This window comes from Chelonoidis abingdonii, chromosome 3 (genome assembly GCF_003597395.2).
Source record: "Chelonoidis abingdonii isolate Lonesome George chromosome 3, CheloAbing_2.0, whole genome shotgun sequence".
Taxonomy (NCBI): domain Eukaryota; kingdom Metazoa; phylum Chordata; order Testudines; family Testudinidae; genus Chelonoidis; species Chelonoidis abingdonii.
This window is the reverse complement of record NC_133771.1, coordinates 112,198,804-112,223,375: the sequence shown is the minus strand read 5'-3', so window position 1 is coordinate 112,223,375 and position 24,572 is coordinate 112,198,804. Positions and strand designations below refer to the sequence as shown.

At 40.3% G+C, this 24,572-nt stretch overlaps 1 protein-coding gene across 1 annotated transcript in view; it reads right to left on the bottom strand.

Annotated features, from left to right (window-relative positions):
• VTA1 (vesicle trafficking 1) overlaps window positions 1-24,572 on the bottom strand; it is a 76,171-nt gene that overhangs the window by 18,390 nt on the left and 33,209 nt on the right. Inside the window, exons 5-6 of the mRNA XM_032795012.2 lie at window positions 19,134-19,245; window positions 1,647-1,814 (exon numbers count right to left, since the gene is read on the bottom strand). Of these exons, the coding sequence (XP_032650903.1) occupies window positions 1,647-1,814; window positions 19,134-19,245 (280 nt within the window). The remainder of the gene's footprint in view (window positions 1-1,646; window positions 1,815-19,133; window positions 19,246-24,572) is intronic.

The following is a 24,572-nucleotide window of genomic DNA, read 5'->3' as shown; positions in this document are numbered from 1 at the left end:
AGGTCTCATGAGAACAGGTGGTCACCAGATTTAGAGTTTTAGGGAAACTGAGTGAAGAAAGAGAAGTCTTAAAGAAGAGCCAATCACAGGTGATAACCAGAAGAACAATGCATGCTGCAGTGGGAATATGTAGAGAAAGACAAAGAAGTTATACTGGAAAGATAAGAGAGAATCTTGGGTGCTATGGCTGGAGCCAGGACTGTTGGTGCTGCTAGGCTCTGTGGCAGGGAGCCTTCCAGCTCCTGCAGCCCTTACAGCACCTCTCACCACAAAAGATTGCCTGCCAGCCAGTAGAACCCCAGATGGAGCAGGGAGCTAGCAACCCTGAGAATCCTGGCTCCAGCTGGGGCTCCCAGGGCTGGCAGGCTCCTTCCTGTTGAGCAGTTCAGTGAAATTAACACTCTTGTCAGTTTCACAGCTGCTATTCAGTGAACAGGACAGCAAGCATAGCATTGTTGGAAGAGCAGAAGGGCTAAAACACTCCATTAGATATGGTCCCAAAGGTAGGAAAATGATGCATCTGGGTGGAGGGATTTAAGATGAGGTCAAGTAAATAAACCAGGCATCAATGGAGGTATTCAAATGGAGTTACAAAGCTCCAAAGATGCATTCAAATAACTCATCCTCCTGTGCACTTTTACCAATTTGAACAGATTTAATTGCCCACACGAGAACTTTCACAATTAGCTTTGTCAGCGAATTGATATGCTATGTCCACACTATGAGGGTTTTATATGTTTCAGGGTAAACAATTTTGCTTATTCTGTTTTAACTGAGGGTACCCATTACCCATATAAATATCTTTTTTTACATCTCATGGCAATGTGTTGCCAAAGGCTAATTATGCACAACATCAACAGTATTTCCTTTTATCAGTTATAAACATACTGCCTTTTAATTCTATTGACGGTCTTCCTGAACTTGTATAATGAGAAATGGCAAGAAAGAGTGTCCAATTCACCTTCTGTATCATATTCACTAGTTGGTATATACCTCTATCCTGTCCCTTTATTCCTCTGCTCTCTAAACTAAATTTTTTTTAATCTTTTAAATTTTTCCTCATATGCCCCTTCTATTTCTTCTATGTCTCTTTGAGATAGGTCATGAGAACTAAGCACCATATTCCAACTGAGGATGTACAGTGATTTAAATCATTACATTTTAATATTTCAGTCATATACTTTTTAGACTTTACTATTACACTCAGCATTTTGGTCAGATTTTTTGACTGCCACTTGCCCATAGAGTACATACTTTCATCAACTTGTTCAAAAATATTTGTCAATAATGGGAAAAGAAAATTCTTGTCACTATCCCTTGTAGTCAAAGACCAAAACTATTTTGCCAAACTTTTAATAAAAAAACCCAAAAACCAAAACAAAAAAAATCACTATCAGGCTGAGACGAGTCATAGAAAGTTTCAGCCCAACAAGTGAAAGTCCCAGAAAGTCACAAGTGTCCAAAAATATGGGGATTAACATGGTAATTTATGAAGTACTAACTATAAAAGTTGCCTCTGTTCTAACACACGTACAATATTGCATCCTTATTATACTTCACATGCAATGGAAAGGAGGCTACAATGGAATAGCAAAGCACTTCACAGTAAGAGTAAATTTGTGTTCTTGGATATAAATGCAACATACCTGTGCTATGAGGTACTTCAGCTGGAGTGTTGGCTGGAGCATGTGCACCAGGTGGGATATGTATGCCAGTATAATTACTAGTTGGCATGTTTGGGTCATATGTAGAAGATGATGGCTGAGATACTTGGGTAGGTAGAGCAGATGAGCTAGCTTCTTCATTTTCAGCATCTGTTAAGATACAGAAAAGGGCTATATTAATTCTAATTTTGTGCAAGCATATAAACTGCCATTTATTTCTGCAACAATAATCTACCTTAATTTCTCTATATGAATAACATCTTGTAGAGTTATAAAATGAATGGGTTAACAACCATTATCAAATAATGATCTATAGAAGTATTCGGGGAGAGGGATAGTTCAGTGGTTTGAGCATTGGGCTGCTAAGCCCAGGGTTGAGAATTCAGTCCTTGAGGGGGCCATTTAGGGAACTAGGGTAAAAATCAGTCTGGGGATTGGTCCTGCTTTGAGCAGGGGGTTGGAATAGATGACCTCCTGAGGTCCCTTCCAACCCTAATATTCTATGATTCTAAGTGCATCATGGGATAAGTTCTGGGAGCTCACATACTTAAAATGTATAGACCTGTAGATAGATGTCTGAAACAGAATACACATCATAACTGGGCTGAATGCGTACAACCTCATGGTTTTATTTTTCTGAATCCTTACATTTTAGCATATAAATTATACAGAATTAAAAACAGTTTGACAGAGTACAAACAGTGTGTACTAATGAATACATCTGAATGAACACATTACATTATATAAGGCAATCTCTCTTATGCGGCATGTATATTCATGAGGAAAATGTTAACAAGATTAAAATGAGAAATGAAAAGAAAGCAAAGAGAAAAACACAAAAGAAAATTTGGGAAGGAAGTAATGTTAAAGAAGGTGAATACTCACTTCATCACATGCATCCGACAAAAGTGGATATTGACCCACGAAAGCTCATGGTCCAATACATCTGTTAGTCTATAAGGTGCCATAGGACTCTTTGCAGCTTTTACAGATCCAGACTAATACAGCTACCCCTCTGATACTTTAAAAAAATCCTGACTTATAACTGGCACATAACTTTAAAGATCCAGTCTAGTCTGCTAAGTATGGCCATATCTGTACCAAGCATAATTTATCCTAACTGTCCAATTTTATTAAGAATTTGTTTCTGTTCCTAGATTTCTAGTGGAGCTCAAGACAACAAAGCTCTGTTTCATTTATTGGAGGTGTGCCTCTGCATGATTAGAAAGGTCAACTGGAACAACCACAGTTCTGGGAATAGTGTTTGTTAACTGCTGGTGCTTCAAAGACAGCGGAAAGAACATAAGAGCATAAAGTTGTATCTAGATCTTGCAAAAACTGGTTATTTTAAAATTTTTTATGAAGTGCATTCTGGTCTCCAGCTGCAGGAGATCCGATCAAGTATGTAAATAGTGTCTAATAATGAAAACTGGACAGTCAACTGATGGAACTGAGATCTTGCCCCACTTGAGACTTTTGAAATAAACAGGGAAAAGTATAATTTGAGTTACATGTAGGACAGCTAACTTTAGTAAAAATAGTAAACAAATACCACTTTCTATTACCTTTCACAATATTCTTTACTGCTACAGAAAACTAAGTTAGAACAGCTGACACTGACAATGTGTATATGAGCATATTAATAGATTTAGACTAAGATATCATTACTTTAAAAGTATAAAACTCTAAAAATACATTCCATGGAAAAACTTTTTTTTTAACGTTATCTGCCTTAACTCCCTATCAAAATTTGTGTACGTATATTTTTCTGAGACAAGCATCATATGTATAGGATTTAAGTGTGTGCATCAAGAAGAAAATCTACCCTATGAAGTTCTTTTCTAGTCTGATTTTAAATATAATTATAATAAAAATGATTTTTCTGGTAGTTTTGTATCTAAGTTAGTCCTAGTAGTCTTTCACTGCCACCTTCAAACACTGTTGAAAACATAAGAAGGAATAAAACACAGTATGCCTGATGGCTGCCTGTGTCAATCTAACACTGTCATAAACAGATAGCTAAGGGTTAATGTTTCTTTTACCTGTAAAGGGTTAACAAAGGGAACCAAACACCTGACCAGAGGACCAATCAGGAAACCAGATTTTTCAAATCTCAATGGGGGGGAAGTTCTGGGTGTGTGTTCTTTGTCTCGTTCTGTTGCTCTCTAGTCTCTGAGGTGATCTCTCTATCTCCAGGCTTTATAATCTTCTGTTTCCCAGTTGTAAGTACAGGTATAAGACAATATAGGTTTTTATATTGTTTTTGTATTTACATGTGTGTAGTTTGCTGGAATGTTTTAAATTGTATTTCTTTTTGAATAAGGCTGTTTATTCATTTTGTTTTCTTTTAAGCCAATGACCCTGTATATTGTCACCTTGATACAGCGACCATTTTTATGTCTTTTTCTTTCTTTTTATATAAAGCTTTCTTTTTAATACTTGTTGGATTTTCTTTTCTAGTTGAGGCTCAAGGGGATAGGAATCTCTGTGCTAGGATTACCGTCTCTCTCAGGGAAAGACTGGGAGGGGGAAAAAGAAGGACGGGGGAAGGTGAATGGTCCTCTCTGTGTTTGTGTTTCAAGGATTTGAAACACGATGATCTCCTAGTGTACCCAGGGCGGGAAGATCTGGGAGGAGGTAAAGAGGGGGAAGAGAAGTGGGTTATTTCCCTTTGTTGTGAGACTCAGGGCATCTGAGTCTTGGGGTCCCGAGGGAAGGTTTTGGGGAGACCAGAGTGAGTCAGACACTGGAGTTTCTGCCTGGTGGCAGCGCTATCAGATCCAAGCTGGTAATTAAGCTTGGAGGGTTTATGCAGGGACCCACATTTTGGATGCTACGGTTCAGAATTGGGACTTATGCTTTATGACAAACACTGTCATCATACTTTCTGGCTTGTTTAAATTTATTCATAAACACATTATTTTACACATTAATGCCATTACTATTGCATTCACTATATTGCCAGTGTTTAAACATATAAAAATGCATTTTAATGAGAAAGCTATAAACAAAGTGTCTAGTATTGTTTCCAAAATGTAATCGAAAAGCACAGAACATCGCAAAATTCTTCTATCTTCTGAAAATTATTTTTTCTCATCTGCATCTTGTAATTTATTGCCACAGATGTCTGACCTCTACAACAAACTTATGGTAGATTGTTTGCAGACAAACACTATCCTAAAGTTGCACAGTTTTTCCTTTACTTCTGTATTTCTTGCTAGTTCACTATGACTGCAATGCAGTCTGGCTAACATTCGCAGGAGTAAAATTAAGGTGCGTTAAAACAGGTAGAAAAAAATTAGGCATTTAGACATTAACACTAGGCATACCACAGATAAAAAACTTTGATTATAGGGTTATCCTTGGGAAGAGTAAAACATCCTAACCTGGATGGAGCCATCTAGGTAACTTCTCTCCTCAAATTGTTATCTTAAATCCCTTGAAGGCAGGGCCGGCTCTAGTTTTTTTGCTGCTCCAAGCAAAGTTTGTTGGCTGCCCTCCACCCCAGCCCTGGGCTCTCACCCCGCACCCCTTGCCTCCCCAGCACTGGGCTCTCCCCCACCCTTGCCTCTAGCCAGTCCAGCGCTAGCAGGGTTGGGGTAAGCAACGAGGCTCATGGGCCACATTTCTGCCCAGGGTCCCTCCAGCTGGGGCACCTGCCTCCAGGACTGGCCGGGACCCGGGAGGGCAGAGCTGAGGGACCGCCTCGGCAGGGTAGCCCCAGAGGGAGTGGTGCCCTGGACAGTGGGACGCAGGCCCCGCAGAGCAGCGCCCCACCCCTTTAGCACCGCTGCTGCCGCTGCTTCTGGCTGCCCTGCTGCAGTCCCTGGGCGGCTGTGGAGCAGGGGGGTGGCTGCCCTGTGGCACCTGCAGGCAGCACTGTGTGCCCTGCGGGGCGGCCCCCAGCCCGAGTGTCCCCCGTTCGGAGCCTGCCCAGGCCAGCCATGAGGTGCGTGCACTGCTCCCCCGCGACGCAAACCGCAGCAGCCCCAGGGCGACCCCGGGCACGACGCCCTGCTACTGCCAGGGCCGGCTCTAGGTTTTTGCCGCCGGAAGCTTAAAAAAAAAAAAAAAAGAAAAAAGATGGCTGGAATGCCGCCCCTGAAAATGTGCTGCCCCAAGCACATGCTTGGTTTGCCGGTGCCTAAAGCCAGCCCTACTTGAAGGTATGTACCTGTAAGGCTGTCTTATCCTGTCACTATACTACCTTTCCTGCTTGGCCTCTCAACAACCCCTTTAAAGCCTCCTTTGATTTAACTCTATGCATTCAGGCAGGCAGCAATATGCAGTTGAACAAGGAAACTGAGTTGCATATAATATTCATAAGAAATAAAAGACATATTCCCAGTTTGTCACACTCCCATAACCACAACTTTAAGTGCTCAGCACTTCTACAATTCAGGCCTTAGGGACTCAGGTTGAACACCGAGAAAAAGAGGACACAGCATCACATAGGAACTCTCTGGCAGAGGCAGAGATAGAATCCAATTCTGCTAAGCATCATTCAACATCCTTAATGATGACGATCGGTTCTCTTCCTTTAATCTTCTATTCCTCATCCCAATCCCATTCTCACTACCTAGCCTGTCCCAGTCTCTGCTCCGCTCCCAGCTCCCCTACTCAACCTGCACCACATCTGATCTGTCTCTTTCCCACTCCCAGCCTCCAGTCACCTCCCTGCAGTTCATGTCACCAGTCTCATCCCCCCCAGCTCCAAGTCTCCTTTCCCAGTTAATCCTAGTCCCTCCCTTCCCCCGCCCCACCAGGGCTTGCTGTCCTTATTTACTCCAACCTTCTGCATTCAAATAAGGAGGTTTCCTCCTCTATGATGCCTTAGACCAGCAGGGGGTCACAAGGCTCAGGCAAGACAGGCTTGCTAATCTCAGTTCCAGTTCCTGTCCCTGGCCAGAGCTGCAATCAGAGGGAAAATCCTGCTTTGCCCCAGGCTGCAGCACGTTCAGTGTGCACAGAATATTCCAGGAATTTAAATGCAAAGATCTAGCAATTCTCCAAGCATATATCAACTGTGACTTTTTTTTTTTTTTTTAAACAGGGCTTGTAACTTGGCCAAATTTGAGCAGTTTTTCACAAGGAAGGCAAGAGGCACATACCTGACACAAAGGCCATCCCCCACTGCCAATTTTCAAGTCCCAGTCCAAAATATGGGGGCACTACAGCTTTTCAAAGAAAAGCTTACCAGAATTTTTTAACACAGGCAAAACAACGTATTTTTCCCTAACTTCATTCTTAGAAATAGCTGAACCGTTTTGGCTGAAATTATCCTGAACAATTCAGCATGAGAAGGACATGTAGCATGAAAAATTTCAAGCCAAATGGTTAAAGTTTTGCAAAGACCTAGTTTACACTACAGATTTAGGTTGATGTAAGGGAGCTTATGTCGACCTAACTATGTCGGTGTACACACGACAGCCTTGCTCCGGCCGATATAAGTGCCCTACTACACTAACATAATAACATCACTTCCACGAGAGGCAAAGGGCTTACATCAGTGTAGTTAGGGCAATGCAGCATCTGTGAGGACACTGCGGGTTACTTACATTGGCTGTTGGATGTCACTCTTGTCAAGTTCATGACTCCATGCTGGAGCCAGGAAATTTACAGGAATGGTGCCAGGGCCGCCCAGAGGATTCAGGGGGCCTGGGGCAAAGCAATTTCGGGGGCCCCTTCCATAAAAAAAATTGCAATACTATAGAATACTATATTCTCGTAGGGTCCCCTGCGGGGCCCAGTGCAAACTGCCCCACTTGCTCCCGCCCCACGGGTGGCCCTGGGAAAAATAAACCTTCTGCATCTCGGCACAAACCCAGTTTTGAGAAAACTTCTTTACAAGGTATCACTGGTTCTCAGCATCAGCTAGTGCTAAAAGGCACTAAAGCTCATTAAAAGGTTGGACAAACATTTTCCGTCAAAACTTTCTGGATCGAAAACTAGGGTTTTTAAAAAGAAAAAAATCACGGACAATGTCTGCTTTCCTTCAAAATTTGTTGTGTTTTTTTTAATTGAAAAGCTGAAATTAGTCTACCAAAATCTGAATATGGTTTGGGGTTTCAGAAGTGTGTGTCCAAATATTTGCTGCTTGCTGTGTTTTATTGCTTTAAGAAACAATAAAAAAAATTCTGCTTAAAAAAAATCCAAAACTTTTGAACCGCCTCAGCTTGTGACCAAACGCCTGAGCCCATCCAGTCAGAAATTCTTCCAGGTTTCTGATACTCTGCTGGCTTCCATGACTCATATCTGTCTCCATAACTTTGGGTTCATTTAGCTTAGAACATAAGAACAGCCATACTGGGTCAAACCAGAGGTCCATCCAGCCCAGTATCCTGTCATCCTGTCTACTGACAATGGCCAATGCCAAGTGCCCCAGAGGGAGTAAACGTAACAGGTAATGATCAAGTGATCTCTCTCCTGCCATCTATCTTCACCCTCTGACAAACAGAGGCTAGGGACACCATTCCTTACCCATCCTGGCTAATAGCATTAATGGACTTAACCTCCATGCATTTATCTGTTTCCTAGAGACAGGCTCCATGGGGTCCCTCACATACTGGAGACGGTTATTGTGGGTTTGTCTTTAGTATAGCTTATGTACATACTGTATTAACTGAGCATTTGAGCTTGTTCCAGAATCTGGGATGAGCCTATGTCGAGAAAACTGACATGCTCAAAATAGCACATGCATGTGAATGGATACAGGGTGCTAAAATTAAATTAACCCAGGGGTTCTCAAACTGGGGGTCGGGACCCCTCAGGGGATCACAAGGTTATTACTGAGGGTCGTGAGCTGTCAGCCTCCACCTCAAATCCCGCTTTGTCTCCAGCATTTATAAGTGTTAAATATATTAAAAAGTGTTTTTAATTTATAAGGGGAGGGTCACACTCAGAAGTTTGCTATGTGAAAAGGGTCACCAGGACAAAAGTTTGAGAACCACTGAATTAACCCCTCTGAAGCCTCAGGGAATGTGGGGGGGAGTCTCCCTTGGTAGGGTTGGGAAGGATATTGCTCTTCTCATGTGATCCCTCCCCCAGTGGTTAATTTTAAATGAAGCTACCCTCCCCTGACATGAATCTCCCTATGGCACTGAAATTAAATACAGACTATAATTTGGCATTTGAGAAGTGAAAGGGATGGTAGCCATAAACAGTTTGGCTCTTCTGCAAGCCTCAAAGTGCTGAATGAGCTTTAGGGTACGGAAGGCTGTGCCTCCCAAACAGCCTGGCCGTGCCCCCTATCCGACCCCCACCCACTTCCTGCCCCTCGACTGCCTACCCTCCTCAGAATCCCCAACCCATCCTGCTCCTTGTCCCCTCATCGTCCCCCAGAGACCCAACCCCCAACCACCACCCTGGGACCCCACCCCTGCTCCCTGTCCCCTGACTGCCCCAACCCCCAGCCTTCCCCCTTCAGAGTCCTGACAGACCCCCAGAATGCCCACAATCCAGCCCCCCTGTTCCCTTTACCCTGACTGCCCCCCCAGCCTCTGCCCTCTCCCTGTCCCCTGGACTCCCTGCCCCTTATCCAACCCCCCTGGACCCTTACCCCCAGGTTTCCCCTCACCCGGAGCCTCAGTGCATCCAGGAACATCCCTGGACAGCTGCAGCGTGGCTCCGGCAGGGCCTGAGCTCCTCCCCGCTCAGAGCCATGTGGTAAAGGGGCGGGGCTGCGAGCTCCGGTGGGGCCTGAGCTCCCTCCGCTCAGCCTGGAGCTTACATCCCTGCCCCCTTACCATGTGGCTCTGAGCAGGGAGGAGCTCAGGCCCTGCTGGAGCCACGCTGCAGCTGTCCAGGGATGCTCCTGGATGTGCTGAGGCTCCGGGAGAGGGTCAGAGGTCAGGCTGGGGTCGGGGAGAGAGCCTTAGCCATTCCCGTGGGGGCCCCTGTGGAGCCCAGGGCAAATTGCCCACTTGCCCCCCATGATCATATGCTTATTCACCCAAGAGTTCTGAAGAAACTCAAATATGAAATTGCAAAACTACTAACTGCGGTATGTAACCTATCACTTAAAATCAGCCTCTGTACCAGATGACTGGATGATACCTAATGTTATACTGATTTTTAAAAAAAGGCTCCAGAAGCAAACATGGCATTTACAGGCCAGTAAGCCTAACTGCAATACTGGGCAAATTGGTTGAAACTTTAGTAAAGAACCAAATTGTCAGATACAAAGATAAACGTGATATGTTTCAGAAGAGTCAACATGGCTTTTGTCAAGGGACATCATGCCTCAGAAATCCATTAGAATAGTTTGTGGATTTGAACAAGCATGTAGACAAAGGGGATCCAGTGGATACAGTGTACTTGGACTTTCAGAAAATCTTTGACAAGGTCTCTCACCAAAGGCTCTTTAGCAAAGTAAGCAGTCATGGGATAAGCGAGAAGGTATCCTCACAGATCAGTAACTGTTTAAAAGATCAGAAAGAAAGTCAGAATAAATGGTCAATTTTCACAGTGGAGAGAGGTAAATAAGAGGATCCCCCAAGGATATGTACTAAAACCAGAGCTTGTTCAACACATTCTTGAATTATTTGGAAAAGGGGATGAACCATGGTAAAATTTGTAGATGATACAAAATTATTCAAGAGAGTTAAATCCAAAGCTGACTGCAAAGAATTACAAAGGGATCTCACAAAACTGGGTGACTGAACAACAAAATGGCAAATATAATTCAATGCTGATAAGTGGAAAATAATGCACATTGGAACACACAATCCCAACTATCCAAACAAAATGAAGGGGTTAAATTAGAGGTTACAATGCAAGAAAGATCTTAGTCACTGTGAATAGTTTTCTGAAAACATCTGTTCAATGTGCAGCGGTTGTCAGAAAAAGCTAACAGAATGTTAGGAACCATTAAAAAAGGGATATATAAGAAGGCAGATAATATAATGCCATTATATAAATCTACATGGTATGCCTTCACCTTGAATAACTGCGTGCAGTTCTTGGTTGCCGCATGTCAAAAAAAGATACATTAGAATTGGAAAAAGTACAGAGAAGGGCAACAAAAATGATTAGGGGTATGAACACCTTCCATATGAGGACAGATTAACAAGACTGGGAATGTTCATCTTAGAAAAGAGACAACTAAGCATGGATATGATAGAGGTCTATAAAATCACAACTGGTGTGGAAAAAGTGAATAAGGAAATGTTATTTATCCCTTCACATAACACAAGAATTAGGGGTCACCCAGTGAAATTAACTGGCAGCAGGTTTAAAACAAACATAAGGAAGTATTTTTTCACACCATGCAGAGTCAGCCTGTGGAACTTGTTGCCGTTATATGTTGTGGAGGCCAAAATTACAACTGGGTTCAAAAAAAAAAAAGAAAAAAAAGAGTAGATAAATTTATGGAGAATTGGTTCATCAATGGCCATCAGCCAAGATGGTCAGGGATGCAATCCCATACTCTGGGTATCCCTAAACCCCTGACTGCCAGATGGTGCAACTGAATGACAGGGACTGAATCACTCAAGAATTGCCCTGTTCTATTAATTTCTTCGGCAACATCTGGCCACTAGGCTAGAGGGACCATTGGTCTGACTCAGTATGGCCTTTTTATGTAATCTTTAGTTGTAATATTATTGCAAAGGATTGAAAAGAAGTTGATACAAGAGATAAACAATTAGTTATTTTTAAGATGTTGGATCAGAATTTTTCATTCCGGAAACTGTTTTAAGTATGAGATCTGAACGCACTATAACATCATTAAGAAATACAAATCTTTTGCAGTAAATCAATACTAGTAAAATTAAATGGTTTGTTTCTCAAAAGACACCACTAACAATCTAAGTTTAAAACATTTGTAGTATGGCAAAGAATTTTTAAAAACTATGTAATAAAACAATTAGAGTCTCTTCACACTTCAATTTTATAGTTTTCTTTTTAACAACTGGCAATTCAAAAGGTAAATATTAGGACTTCTGGAGTTTTACAAAAACCTTCTTTAAAGCTATCTAGTATTTATATTTCTAATTTTGTTATCAATATATATAGCCAGAACAATATATTTACAGTCCTAGAGCCAATGTGAATGAAATACTATCGCTCTATATTTGTCATCTTTAACAGTCACATTTTTATTGCCAGACAGTGTTTAAACTACTTTTATACACAGTGATAGCAACAATTCTATGGATATTTCATATTGGTAAATATAAACAAATAACTTTTTGCTTTGAAGGTAGTAATCCTATATTTAAAGCAGATCATAAAAGTAACAGAAATCTGGAACATTACCGTAATCATTCTGACACACAATACCAATAACTTTTAAATTAAAATATCATCTGGAATACCGCTTAGAATATCATACTGAATATTGGCATAGAAACCATATTTTTGAGGTGTCAGGAACTCCAGACTAGAACTCTAAAGACTGTCTCCTCTTTCCAACTGATCATGTAGTAATTTCAGTTTCCAAATCATTTCATTTTCTTACCCTGGTGTACCATTTCACTCCAATTTACTGCAAACTATGATTCTAAAAACATTTAAAACCCATATTTTCCTCAAGTCAGGTAAGAAGGGTGAATCAGTTAAAGTTTATTTCTTCTATAAATTGCTCCTTATTCTTATGAGGACCGTAAAGATTCCTTGGAACACTCTAATATCAATGCCAATAGTTCATGTATTTTAGTATCTTTATACTTTGTCCATTTAGGATTTTTTTATTTATAAATATGCAGCTTATAACTATGTTTTTCTTGCCTAATATAAAAGTCTAGTAGCTGACCCAAGGGTACTCCTGAGTGACCTTCATGTGTACTCTATGACTCATATTCTAACCACATTAATAAATCAAGTGTGTCATTTTAAGTTTCCACGGTCTTGTAGCATACTGACAAAAGCTTCCACTAAATCCAAGAGCAGAATTACATAGAAAACACCTATGTTACTGTATAAACATCTCCAAGACATACCGTATGGTTTTCCAGAATCACAGGGAGCACAACACTTATGGAAAATATGGTAATTTGTCAAGCTGGAGATGGCTAGTTTCATTCTATTTAAACATGTACTTTTTCATTCGCAAGAGAAGGAAGAAAGTGAGCAAGCCGAAAGGAATGGGGAAAGTCCAGCAGTATGTTTAAACAATGCTGCTTTTCTTTCTGGGATGAACAAAGCAAGAATTATGACAAGTTCTTTTTCCAGAATATTCTACTGAAAAATCTATTTGCATATGATCTTTTGACTCTACAATGCTCAAAATATGTTATGGCATACATGCCACATCTGGTACAATGTTAATAATCCCCTGAAAAAAGTATTTTGTCATTTTATTGTCCATAAATAAAAATACAATATGGCATTAATGCCTCAGAGAACAATGCTTTACCGAACAAAATAAAACTTGTCAAACAAAAAATATAGCCTGTTGATTATGAAAAATACATACTACCGGCTCACTTTGAACAGCAATGCTTTCATTTGTATATCATCACCAAAAATACTGTCCCCAATAGTTTACTTTTACTTATAACCCTGGCAATGGGAATTGCAGTTTTCATTTTTTCCTACAGCCTCTGGTTATGATATGGAGTGAAAAGTAGTGGTTTTAGCACAGTAGTAAGAGTGCAAAACTACTGAATTCTAATCTTCCCTCTGACAGGTTCTGTGGCCTTGGACAAGTCACTTATCATCTTTGCTTTTTTCCCAGTCTGCAAAACGAAGAGGCATAAAATACTCCTCATTCTAAGGATAAATTAATATTTGTATAAGGTTTTGAAGATTAGAAGTGATATGTAAGTTTTAATATTAGTAGTAGCACTACACTTTGCTTATCGTTCATACAATTTTACAAGAATCAAAGAAGTTCTGTGGGCAATCACTAGTTATGGATTTGAACAATTAAAACAAATTCTTTAAATTTACAGACTTCTATATTTGCACATTTATAATATATTGATAGTAAATATGAACTCATTTCACAATAGTTCTTTTAACAACATTTTTCAGCTAACTAAGAAGTGAACGTCAAACTGGAGTAAGTTACACTGATTCAAAGTCACAGTTTACCCAGGGGCACCACATCTGCACTAGGAGTTTGTATTGGCACAACTACATGAGCATAGCTGCACCAGTGGCTAAAAACCTCAGTTTTAGACAAGGCTTAATTCTACAGAACTACATAAGAATACAGTTTCCAAACTTGTACATTGTAGCAACTGGATGCTGTGCTCCAGCTCAGAGGCAACTGCATTTCAGTGGTGGTGTAGTGATTCCAGTGTTTGTAAAGTGCTTTGGGTTCCTTTGGTAGGAAAAAATATACTACGACGAAACATTTATAATAATTAGGATAAACTAATAATCTGGTAAACACACTGAAATATGATTAAATATCAATTCACATAAATGTTTATGAATTTCACTTACATGTGTTCTCACGAATATATTTCTACGCTATAAAATTTATAATTTGCAGCTACAGTCCTTTAGATGGCCCTATTCATGTCTATTTTTAAAAGTATAAAGGCTAATAAGTAGACTGCACAGTAAAATAAAACTAAGTCACGATCATTTTAGAGAATAGTTTAAAAATAACTAATACAAACAGAGAAATCTTGTACGTTTATCAGAAAAAAGGAGGTCAGTAAAATATAGGTATTAGCAGTAATACTGTTTTTTTTTTTAAATGGGTTTCAGAGTTACAGCCATGTTAGTCTGTATCTGCAAAAAGAACAGGAGTCCTTGTGGCACCTTAGGGTATGTCTACACTACGGGATTATTCCGATTTTACATAAACTGGTTTTTTAAAGCAGTTTGTATAAAGTCAAGTGTATGCGGCCACACTAAGAACATTAATTTGGTGGTGTGCGTCCATGTACCGAGGCTACAGATTTTCAGAGCGTTGCACTGTGGGTAGCTATCCCATAGTTCCCGCAGTCTCCCCCGTCCATTGGAATTCTGGGTTGAGATCACAATACATGATGGAGCAAAAACAGTGTCACGGGTGATTCTGGGTAAATGTCGTCACTCAATCCTTCCTCCGTGACAGCAATGGCAGACAATCATTTCTTTTTCTCTGGATTGCCCTGGCAGACGCCATTGCATGGTAACCATGGAGCCCGTTTAGCCTTTTTCACTGTCTCCGTATGTGTACTGGATGCTGCTGACAGACGCGGTACTGCAGTGCTACACAGCAGCATTCATTTGCCTTTGCAAGGTAGTAGAGATGGTTACCAGCTCTATTGCACCGTCTTTTGCTTTGGAAATTGGCGATGATGGTTACCAGTCATACTGTACCGTATGCTGCTGTCATGGGTGTTCCTGGCTGGCCTCGCTGAGGTCGGCTGGGGGCGCATGGACAAAAATGGGAATGACTTCCCATCTCATCACCTTCTTTATGTTTTGCCTAAAAATAGAGTCAGTCTGTCATAAACAGATAGTTAAGGGTTAATGTCTCTTTTACCTGTAAAGGGTTAAGAACAGGGAACACCACCTGACCAGATGACCAATCAGGAAACAAGATTTTTCAAATCTCAAGGGAGGGAAGTTTTGGGTGTGTGGTTTTTGTCTCGTCTTTGTTGCTCTCTCGGCTCTGAGAGTGATCTCTCTATCTCCAGGCTTTCTAATCTTCTATTTCCAAGTTGTGAGTACAAAGGTAAAAAGACAATAGGCTTATATTGTTTTTTGTATTTACATGTGTGTAGTTTGCTGGAATGTTTTAAACTGTATTTCTTTTTGGGGATAAGGCTGTTTATTCCTTTTTTCTTTAAGCAAATAACCCTGTATATTGTCACCTTGATACAGAGACCATTTTTTTTGTTTTTTTCTTTCTTTTTAAGACCTGTTGGATTTTTTCCTAGTTGGGGCTCAAGGGGATTGAGTCTGCAGCTCACCAGGGAATTGGTGGGAGGAAGAAGACAGGGGGGAAGAGAAAATCTCTTTGTGTTAGAGTTACAAAGCTTGCATTTGCAGGGACTCTGAGTGAGGGTGAGAGAAACCTGCTCTCTCTGGTGTTCGTTTCAAGGAATTGAAACAGAGTGATCTTCCAGGGTCATCCTGGGAGGAAGTATGAGGAGACAAGGGAAGGGTGTTGTTTCCCTTTGTTGTGAGACTCAGGGCATCTGAGTCCTGGGGTCCCCCCAGGGAAGGTTTTGGGGAGACCAGAGTGATCCAGGCACTGGAATTCCTGGCTAGTGGCAGCGCTATCAGATCTAAGCTGGTAATTAAGCTTGGGGGTTTCCTGCTAGCATCTCATTTTCTGAACTTTAAGGTTCAGATCTGAGTAGGGAGCTATGACACAGTCCTGCCTAGAATATGGGGCAACTCTACTAGAGAACCAGAGAGCACAGCCGCTCCGGGTCAGAACCCCAGATATCCCACAGAAATGATGAGCAGCATGCCATTCTAGGGGGTGCCCCTGCAACAACCGCACCCATTGCTTCCCGCCTCCCACACCCCTTCTGGGGTACTGTGGCAGTTATCCCCCCATTTGTGTGATGAAGTAATAAAGAATGCAGGAATAAGAAACACTGACTTTTTAGTGAGATAAAATGAGGGGGAGGCAGCCTCCAGCTGCTATGATATTCCAGGCAGGACATCTCCATTACTCATTAAAGGGTGTTGGGGGAGAGGAGCACAGCCTCCAGCTGCTATGATGAGGACGGTTACCAGCCCTATTGCATCATCTGCCAGGACTGAATCTCCAGGACACAAAGCTTAAAGAAGGGAATGATCGGGAGTCATTCCCATTTTTGCCCAGGCGACCCCGGCCGACCTCATCGAGGCCAGCCAGGAGCACTCACAGGATGATGACAAGGACGGCTATCAGTCATATTGTACTGTACCATCTGCCACTGGGGAGGAGAGGGGAGAGGATGCTGCTGTTTAGCGCTAAAGCACCCCGTCTACCAGCAGCATCCAGTAGACAAACAGTGACATTGAAAAGAGGCGAGAAACAATTTTTTTTCCCCTTTTCTTTGGGGGGAGGGGAAGGGGGTAAATTGACGACATATTCCCTGAACCACTGGCGACAATGTTTTTGACCCTTCAGGCATTAGGAGCTCAGCCAAGAATGCAAATGCTTTTCAGAGACTGCAGGAACTGTGGGATAGCTCGAGTCCTCAGTACCCCCTCCCTCCCTCCATGAGCGTTCACTTGATTCTTTGGCTTTCCGTTACGCTTGTCACGCAGCACTGTGTTGAGTCCCTGCTGTGGCCTCTATCATAGCCTGGAGATTTTTTCAAATGCTTTGGCATTTCATCTTCTGGAACGGAGCTCTGATAGAACAGATTTGTCTCCCCATACAGCAATTAGATCCAGTATCTCCCGTACGGTCCATGCTGGAGCTCTTTTTGGATTTGGGACTGCATGGCCACCCATGCTGATCAGTGCTCCATGCTCAGCAAACAGGAAATGAAATTCAAAAGTTCGTGGGGCTTTTCCTGTCTACCTGGCCAGTGCATCCGAGTTCAGATTGCTTTCCAGAGCGGTCACAATGGTGCACTGTGGGATACCACCCAGAGGCCAATACCGTCGAATTGCAGCCACACTAACCCTAATCCGACATGGCAATACCGATTTCAGCACTACTCTCCTCGTACAGGAGGAGTACAGAAATTGGTTTTAAGAGCCCTTTATATAGATATAAAGGGCTTCATTGTGTGGAGGGTTAATTCGGTTTAATGCTGCTAAATTCAGTTTAAATGTGTACTGTAGACCAGGCCTTAGAGACTAACAAATGTATTTGAGCTTCGTGGCCTACAGCTCACTTCATCAGATGCATAGAATGGAACATATAGTAAGAAATATATATACATACAGAGAACATGAAAAGGTGGAAGTAGATATACCAACTCTAAGAGGTTGAAGTGTTCTCCTACTGGTTTTTGAATGTTGTGATTCCTGAATGTGATATGATTCCAGGCAAAAACCAGAAGGAGAACACTTCAACCTCTCTGGTCACTCAGCAACAAACTTAAAGGTAGCAATTTTGCAACAGAAAAACTTCAAAAACAGAAAAAGACTAACGAGAAACTGCTGAGCTTGAATTAATATGCAAACTAGGCACCATTAACTTGGGTTTGAACAGAGACTGGGAGTGGCTGGGTCATTATACATATTTAATCTACTTCCCTACGTTAAGTATCCTCACATCTTCTTGTCAACTGTCTAAAATGGGCCATCTTGATTATCACTACAAGTTTTTTTTCTCCTGCTGATAATACCTCATTTTATTTAATTAGTCTCTTAATCAGCCCACGAAAGCCTATGCTCAAATAAATTTGTTAGTCTCTAAGGTGCCACAAGTACTCCTGTTCTTTTTTTAAATAGAAAGCCTGCAAACACCATAAACAGTACCAAGCAAGGTGTAAACTACAACAGATTATTTAAAAAAAATGGATACCCAGAGGTATCAGTCTAAAAAATGCAATAGGATATCGGCTGATTGCTACATGTATCACTCATTCCATTTTCCTTGTACAACTCTGGCACACATATTTTTGGAAGAGATATAAACTCTCAGATTTCAGGGCATAAGTCAATCTGTTATTCAAGAGAACTTGGAAGAAACGTTCCCTGAGAGCAGATTATTCTATGATCACTACTACAGCATTTCTTGTGCCTTTCTCTGAAGCATGTAGTACTGTTCACAATAGGAAACTTAACTAAACAAACCACTGATCTCACCTGGTACGGCAATTCTTATGTTCCTATTTTCAGTTTTTCTTCATGGAATCAGCTAGTTGCCACTACCTCAAGCAGCATATTGTATTTGAAGGACCAACAGTCTGATCTCTTCTTAAACAGGAAGTCGTGCCCATCCTTCCTTTTCTTCGATTAGATGGGAACGGGATCGCCAAAGCATGAGATCATGGTTCAGAAAGGTTGAGAACCAGATCCACAATAGTATATGTCTATTTCCTAATGCTTAACACATTTTAAATTAAATTGAAGCACATAAGTCTAGAGATAATATTTTTAGAATCACTTTTCAGAAAAGAACTATATCTTCTATGCAGAGCCAGGTATAGAGCCCAAAACCTTAGTACACATCCTGTACCAACAGATTCAGAACTTTACATTGCTACTTGACTACCTTCCAGCTGCAGATCTGCCTTAGAGTCAAAGAGGGTATGTGGTATAGAGGATTAATTTACCAGGCCTTTTGCTTCTGAAAACTATTAAATTCCATCTTGAGACATTTATGAAATGAGTTTCATTATCCTTATTTATTTTATAGTTGCCACTTATCCAAAATCACAACATTCCATATACAAGCAAGATTTTTTTAGTGCTACCAGTCAAGAGAAAAGTCCAATGATAATCATAAAGATGTCTGGCACAGAAAAGAAAAACAGAAAATTACTGTGAAACATTCACCCTAAGCAGGAAAGTGATGATATTAAGTTCCCTTTGGAGAAATATATATAACAATATTCACTTTAATTCACTAGCCCATCCAACCTGTTAATATTACTTTATTTGAAATAGCAATGTACATACCATCATCTTCCTCTTCCATTCCAATCGGTCCAGGTTGAGGAGTCTCTCCATTCTTTAGACAATTATGAATATATGCTGCCTTCCATCTGGCATATTTTCTGTGTTGAACATTCTGAGGCAAGTTAAAAAAATATGTCAAAATGTACTCTAAATTAATTTGTGTGATTTCACAGATTAAGAAAATACACTGGTCTTTAACCTTCTATTTTAAGCAGGATTTAGATTTTCCACTCCTCCCTCAGAATGAAAAAAAAAGTTACAATAACCTTCTCTGCAATTACCTGATACTACTATAAACAACTATTCAAGTAAACAAACCAGGGAACGAATAAAGACAAGCTCTTATGTGGGATCTCAGCAAGAGGTGAAAATGTGGGAGGTCTTCAATTAATGCAACACTTCAAGATAAGGTGTAAAACAGACACCCTAGTCATCTAGTATAATGGACAGCTCTCTGAATACTAAAAATTGATAAGTGTTTTGTAACAGTTCACATAGTGAAGTAAATTTTACACTTTGATAATTTCAGAAGACCATTTGATTAAGATTTCATATCTCTACTAAATTCAAATAACTCATCTCTAACCAATAATATTGGAATTTTTATAAGATATAAAATTTAAAATTCCAAACAGAGCTTTAAAATCATGTTTATATAAAAGAGGTTATAGTTTCATCTAGAAGTTCTGGTGACATTAGAAAGACACTGTAAAGTTTACCTAAAATGAATAGATGGAACAGCAGCTTTGTTATATATAGTTGACTATCTTTTATAATCTCTGTACATAAGAACAGTGACAAAATCAACTTTTAGTGAATTGTGTGTTACAAGGTCAATGGCAAAATACCTTCAAATCAACAGAGAAATAAGAGTACCAGGTTTTTAACAAATATTTATATCTTCAAAAAGAGTTTAAAATAACTCTTTTGAAAAAAATCTGTAGCTAGTTTTGGCAAACTGGCATTTTTCTGAAGCTGGATGACTGCTGAGCAGTGAAAGTGACAAGTGAAAGTTCATACTCAGCTGCTGGCAGGCTTTCCAATTCCATCTTCATAAAAACAGTTTGGAATTGAGAAAATAAGGTAAGGAAAATTTAGAATGTCAATATTTTTAAATCCTTACCTTATTTTTGGTCACCTTCTGTTTCTGGGAAACAGGAACTGCCAGAAAAACCTCTCATCAAGAGCCTTTACAGATTCCTGTTTTTCCCCAAAATGAATGTTGGAGTGATTAAGGTAATTTAAGGGTTTTACTGACTTCAACCATTGCAAAAATGGGATCAGAATGACCTGCAGAAAGAAGACAGTGAGCACTCTCACTTGTCACTTTTACAGATCAGTAATCGAATCGTACATATAGCCAAAATAAACTAGAGGAGCCAAAAGACCTTCAAATTTAAGTGACAAATTCAAACCTGGTACAAAAGGGTGCAATTTCACAGAATTAAGTGGAGGTTAGAACTGGTGTAAGAGGTCTATTTATATTTCAGGCAAATTTAGAACGGAGTATAATATGATAAAATGGAAAATATCTGGGCTATTTTATTTCCCCTTGGATGGATGCAATAGTCTTTTTTTAATTACAAAAAAAGATTTCCAATTTACCAGAGAAGTCTTGGTGGGTTAGGAAAGATGATCAGTTATAAACATTCACTTAAGATGGGTGGAATTTTGTTAGGAATGGCCCAACCACAGGTTCAGTTAGATCTGAGATTACCTATTTCAGTGGATTGAACTGGATCTCTCTCTCTCTGCGTCTGTGTGTGTGTGCGCGTGCATGCGCACGTACAGTAGGAGTGACGAGATTATTGGAATAACTCTGCCAATCCAATAGATCAAAATTAGGTTTGGCAACATCCTTTTCATTTTGCTCTATGATTCGTCCCAGCTTTGGAGTATGCTTTCCACTCAAGACCATGTCATATTGGCAAGGTGTTGCCTGGTCAGTATATTTGGAGACAATCATGGGGCTATAAATGCCTGGGGAAGACAGGTAATCTGGCACAGAGCAGACTGTACACATCTTTTAATCTACGCCTTTTGGTCCTTCCTGAGGTTTTCATTCATGATTCTGGGGATGTGATAAACAGAGATCCAAAGCTATATTTTTATATTCAAAGCACTATCAGTTGTGAATCAGTCAGATGTCAGTGACATAAAATTAGATAATGCTTTTCATATTTTAGCTGGTCTTTGTCCAGTTGCATGCTTGGATAGGTCAGGTGAAGGCAGTGGCCCTAGTTTTTGCAGCTAGTTTGACCTGCAGGAAATGCCCTATTCTGAAGATGGACTTATTTAAGAATGTATGCAGTGTTGTTGTATCCATGTCAGTCCCAGGATATTAGAGAGACAAAGTGGGTGAGGTAATATCTTTTACTGGACCGACTTCTGTTGGTGAGAGACACAAGCTTTTGAGTTTACACAGAGCTCTTCTTCAAGTCTGGGAAAGGTAGGCTTGGTCTCCTTACTTCAGTATAACTGTGTCACTTAGCAGTGTGAAAAATCCACAGCCTTGAGCAATGTAGTTATATCGACCTCAACCCCTTGTGCAGACAGTGCCATGTCGGTGGGAGAGCTTCTCCCACTGACATAGCTACCACCTCTCATGGAGGTGGAGTTATTTTCAGCTTAGATCTTCTTCACCAGATGCTAAAGGGGCAGCTGCCCTGATGTAAATTTGTAATGTACACTTGTCCATACTAAGAGTGTCACAGCTAAATACAAGATTGAAAAGATAGTTTAGTATAAGTAGTTATCACATATTTTAAGGGATAGTCATAGGACAAAAAGTGGGGGTTAGTGGATTGCAGATTGCTGTAATAAGCCATAAGTTCAGTGTCTTTATTAAGACCATAATTATTAATGTCTAGCAAAGTTATGAACTTAAGGTCCCATGCTCCTCTTTTGAAAGTGTTGTGCAGGTTTCCTTTGCATATGAGAGGTCAGATATAGAAGTGACTGCTTTTTATGAAAAACGTTCATCCACAGGTGATATGGTGTGTTTTTCATTTATCATTTTCCTATGTGAGTTCATCTGAGAGCATCATGATTGTCTTGTCTCACACACATAGTTGTTATTGGGACATTTAGTGCACTGGATGAGATACACCGCACGTTTTGACAGGTATGTGTGGGACTTGTGGATTTTGAAAGGTGTGTTGTGGGGAGCGTCGATCATTGTAGCACTAGAAATATGTCTGCAGGTTTTGCATCCGTTGTTCCGGCAGGGTCTGGTGCTCCTTTGATTTCATTTATCTGCTCTTTGCAGAGCTTGCTTTCAAAGCTGGGGAGTTGTTTGAAGCCCAGAAGTGGGGGTTCAGGAAATGTTTCTTTCAGGATGGAGTCCCCATCGAGTATGGGTTTAGTAGTTAGATGATACTCCGTATGGTTCCAGTGTTGAGGGGTAGGTGACAACTAGGGGTGTGTGGTCTGAAGGGGTTCTAGTTCTGTATTGAAGCAAGTTCTCTCGGGGTATTTGTGTGGGACGTTCCATGATGCAATCTACTTCTCTGGTGAAGTGTCCTTCTTTGGTGAAGCTGGTTTTGAGTGTGTGAAGGTGTATAACCCTGGATTTTCTTCTCAAAGCACATTCTGTGGTACATGACTGCCTGACTGCAAGATAACAGATTTTTTGATATGTTTGGGAATGGTTACGGGATCTATGAAGGTAGGTGCAGTGATCCCGGGGTTTCTTGTATATAGTTGTCTGTAGGGTTCCATTGTTGAAGCTAATCGTGGTGTCCAGGAAGTTGATGCTAGTGACCTCATCATTACAATTCAGTTAAAAAGAAGAAAACAACTGTGTCCCAACTGCATATTTATGGCATCTTAGGCCTTATCTACACACACAAGTTGTATCCATTTAAGTAAATCTATTTCTTAGAAGCCTGAAAAGGAAGATCTTGACAGAGTAGCAGGGAAGATGTTTCCCTCTATTATTGAGAGTTTTTTCACATTATATTCAAGAGGCTGCATTTGAGATGCATTTGGATCCAACTAGCTCTGGAATCTCAAGTGGCATACCAAGTGAATTTTTTGAATGCCCCTGGCTAGATAGCGACTATGTCACATCTAGATTTTGCCACAGTTATCAAAGCCATGACTTTGATTCTTCTCGAATGGATTACTGCAATGAACTTTAACATGGGACTCCCCTTGAAGACCACTTAGAAGCTTCAGCTAATGAGGCATGAGTCTGTCCAGCTGCTTAGCAATATTAGCTGCAGACAGCCTGTTAACATCAGCTATACTGGTTTCCTATTAAATTTGAACCAGAAAATAAGGTGCTGACTTTGGTCGTCAGAGCTTTCCTGGGTTTTCCTGATTACTTAAGAGATTGCCACTCTCCCCATGTACCAACATAACAGCTGAAGTCAACTCAAGCATATCAGCTAATAGTTCCCAGATTTGGTCATCAGGAACCTAGTGACATGGTATTCTCAGTCAGGAAAAGGCCCTTGACTCACTTCTTCCACTTCTCTGACAGTAACAGAATGTGATGGCTTTTAAGACAATCCAAGACTCATCTTTTAACAGGCTTTTGCCCTGGAGGTTGCTGTTAGTGGGTTGATGGGTAGGTTACCTTATTTGACTTTTTGGATAAAAACCATTTATTAAATTTTGTACACTTGCCCAGGAGCTTTAGCAATGGACATGTTTTATCAACATTCTCCCCGTAAATAAATAGGAAGCCATGTAACTCAAAAGTATAGGTCTGGAGAATGTTATCTTTAGAGAAGAATGCGGAGCAATTTTAATAGCCTCTGCTTTTCCTTGCCTTGATTCCAATACCACAGTTATTTTTTGTCAAATGTATTTTACAACTGTTACTTAAGCAGGATTACAAGCAAATGTGATATGCCTAAGGATATAGAACATAATTTTCACATGTTAAATCACCATTTCAATTATGTTTTATCCATAACATGTCATTAATGGGCTAGAGTAAAAATATATAAAAAACAGAAATAAGAAACATATGAACTATAATACGAAAGGCAATTTAATGCAATAACTAGGAACTCAAACACTACTTGCAGTTTCTTTTAAAAGTTTACTTTCTTAGGTCTGCTTTAAAATAGTTCACCCAGAACCTGTATTTTTCACCATTTCTGCTCCTAACTAGGAGTTATGCAAACATCAGTCAATAGCAGCAATGCATACATCCAAGGGCACAAGTCTTTTTAAATTGCTTCTAAATGCCTAGAAGTGTTTAGTTATGCAAAAGTGAAAGACAGTAAAGATATTTATTAAATAGCTAAACTGTACTACAACTTGTTTTTACTTTCTCAACCTTTAATAGAATATCTTCAGGAACATTCTGTAAAGAAGAAAGCACAAACATTTATTGAAAATGAGCTCAGTATTATTTTATATCTATAGATAAAATCTGCCATTAACACTTTTTAAGTAGGATTATAAACTGATATGAGGCTATAT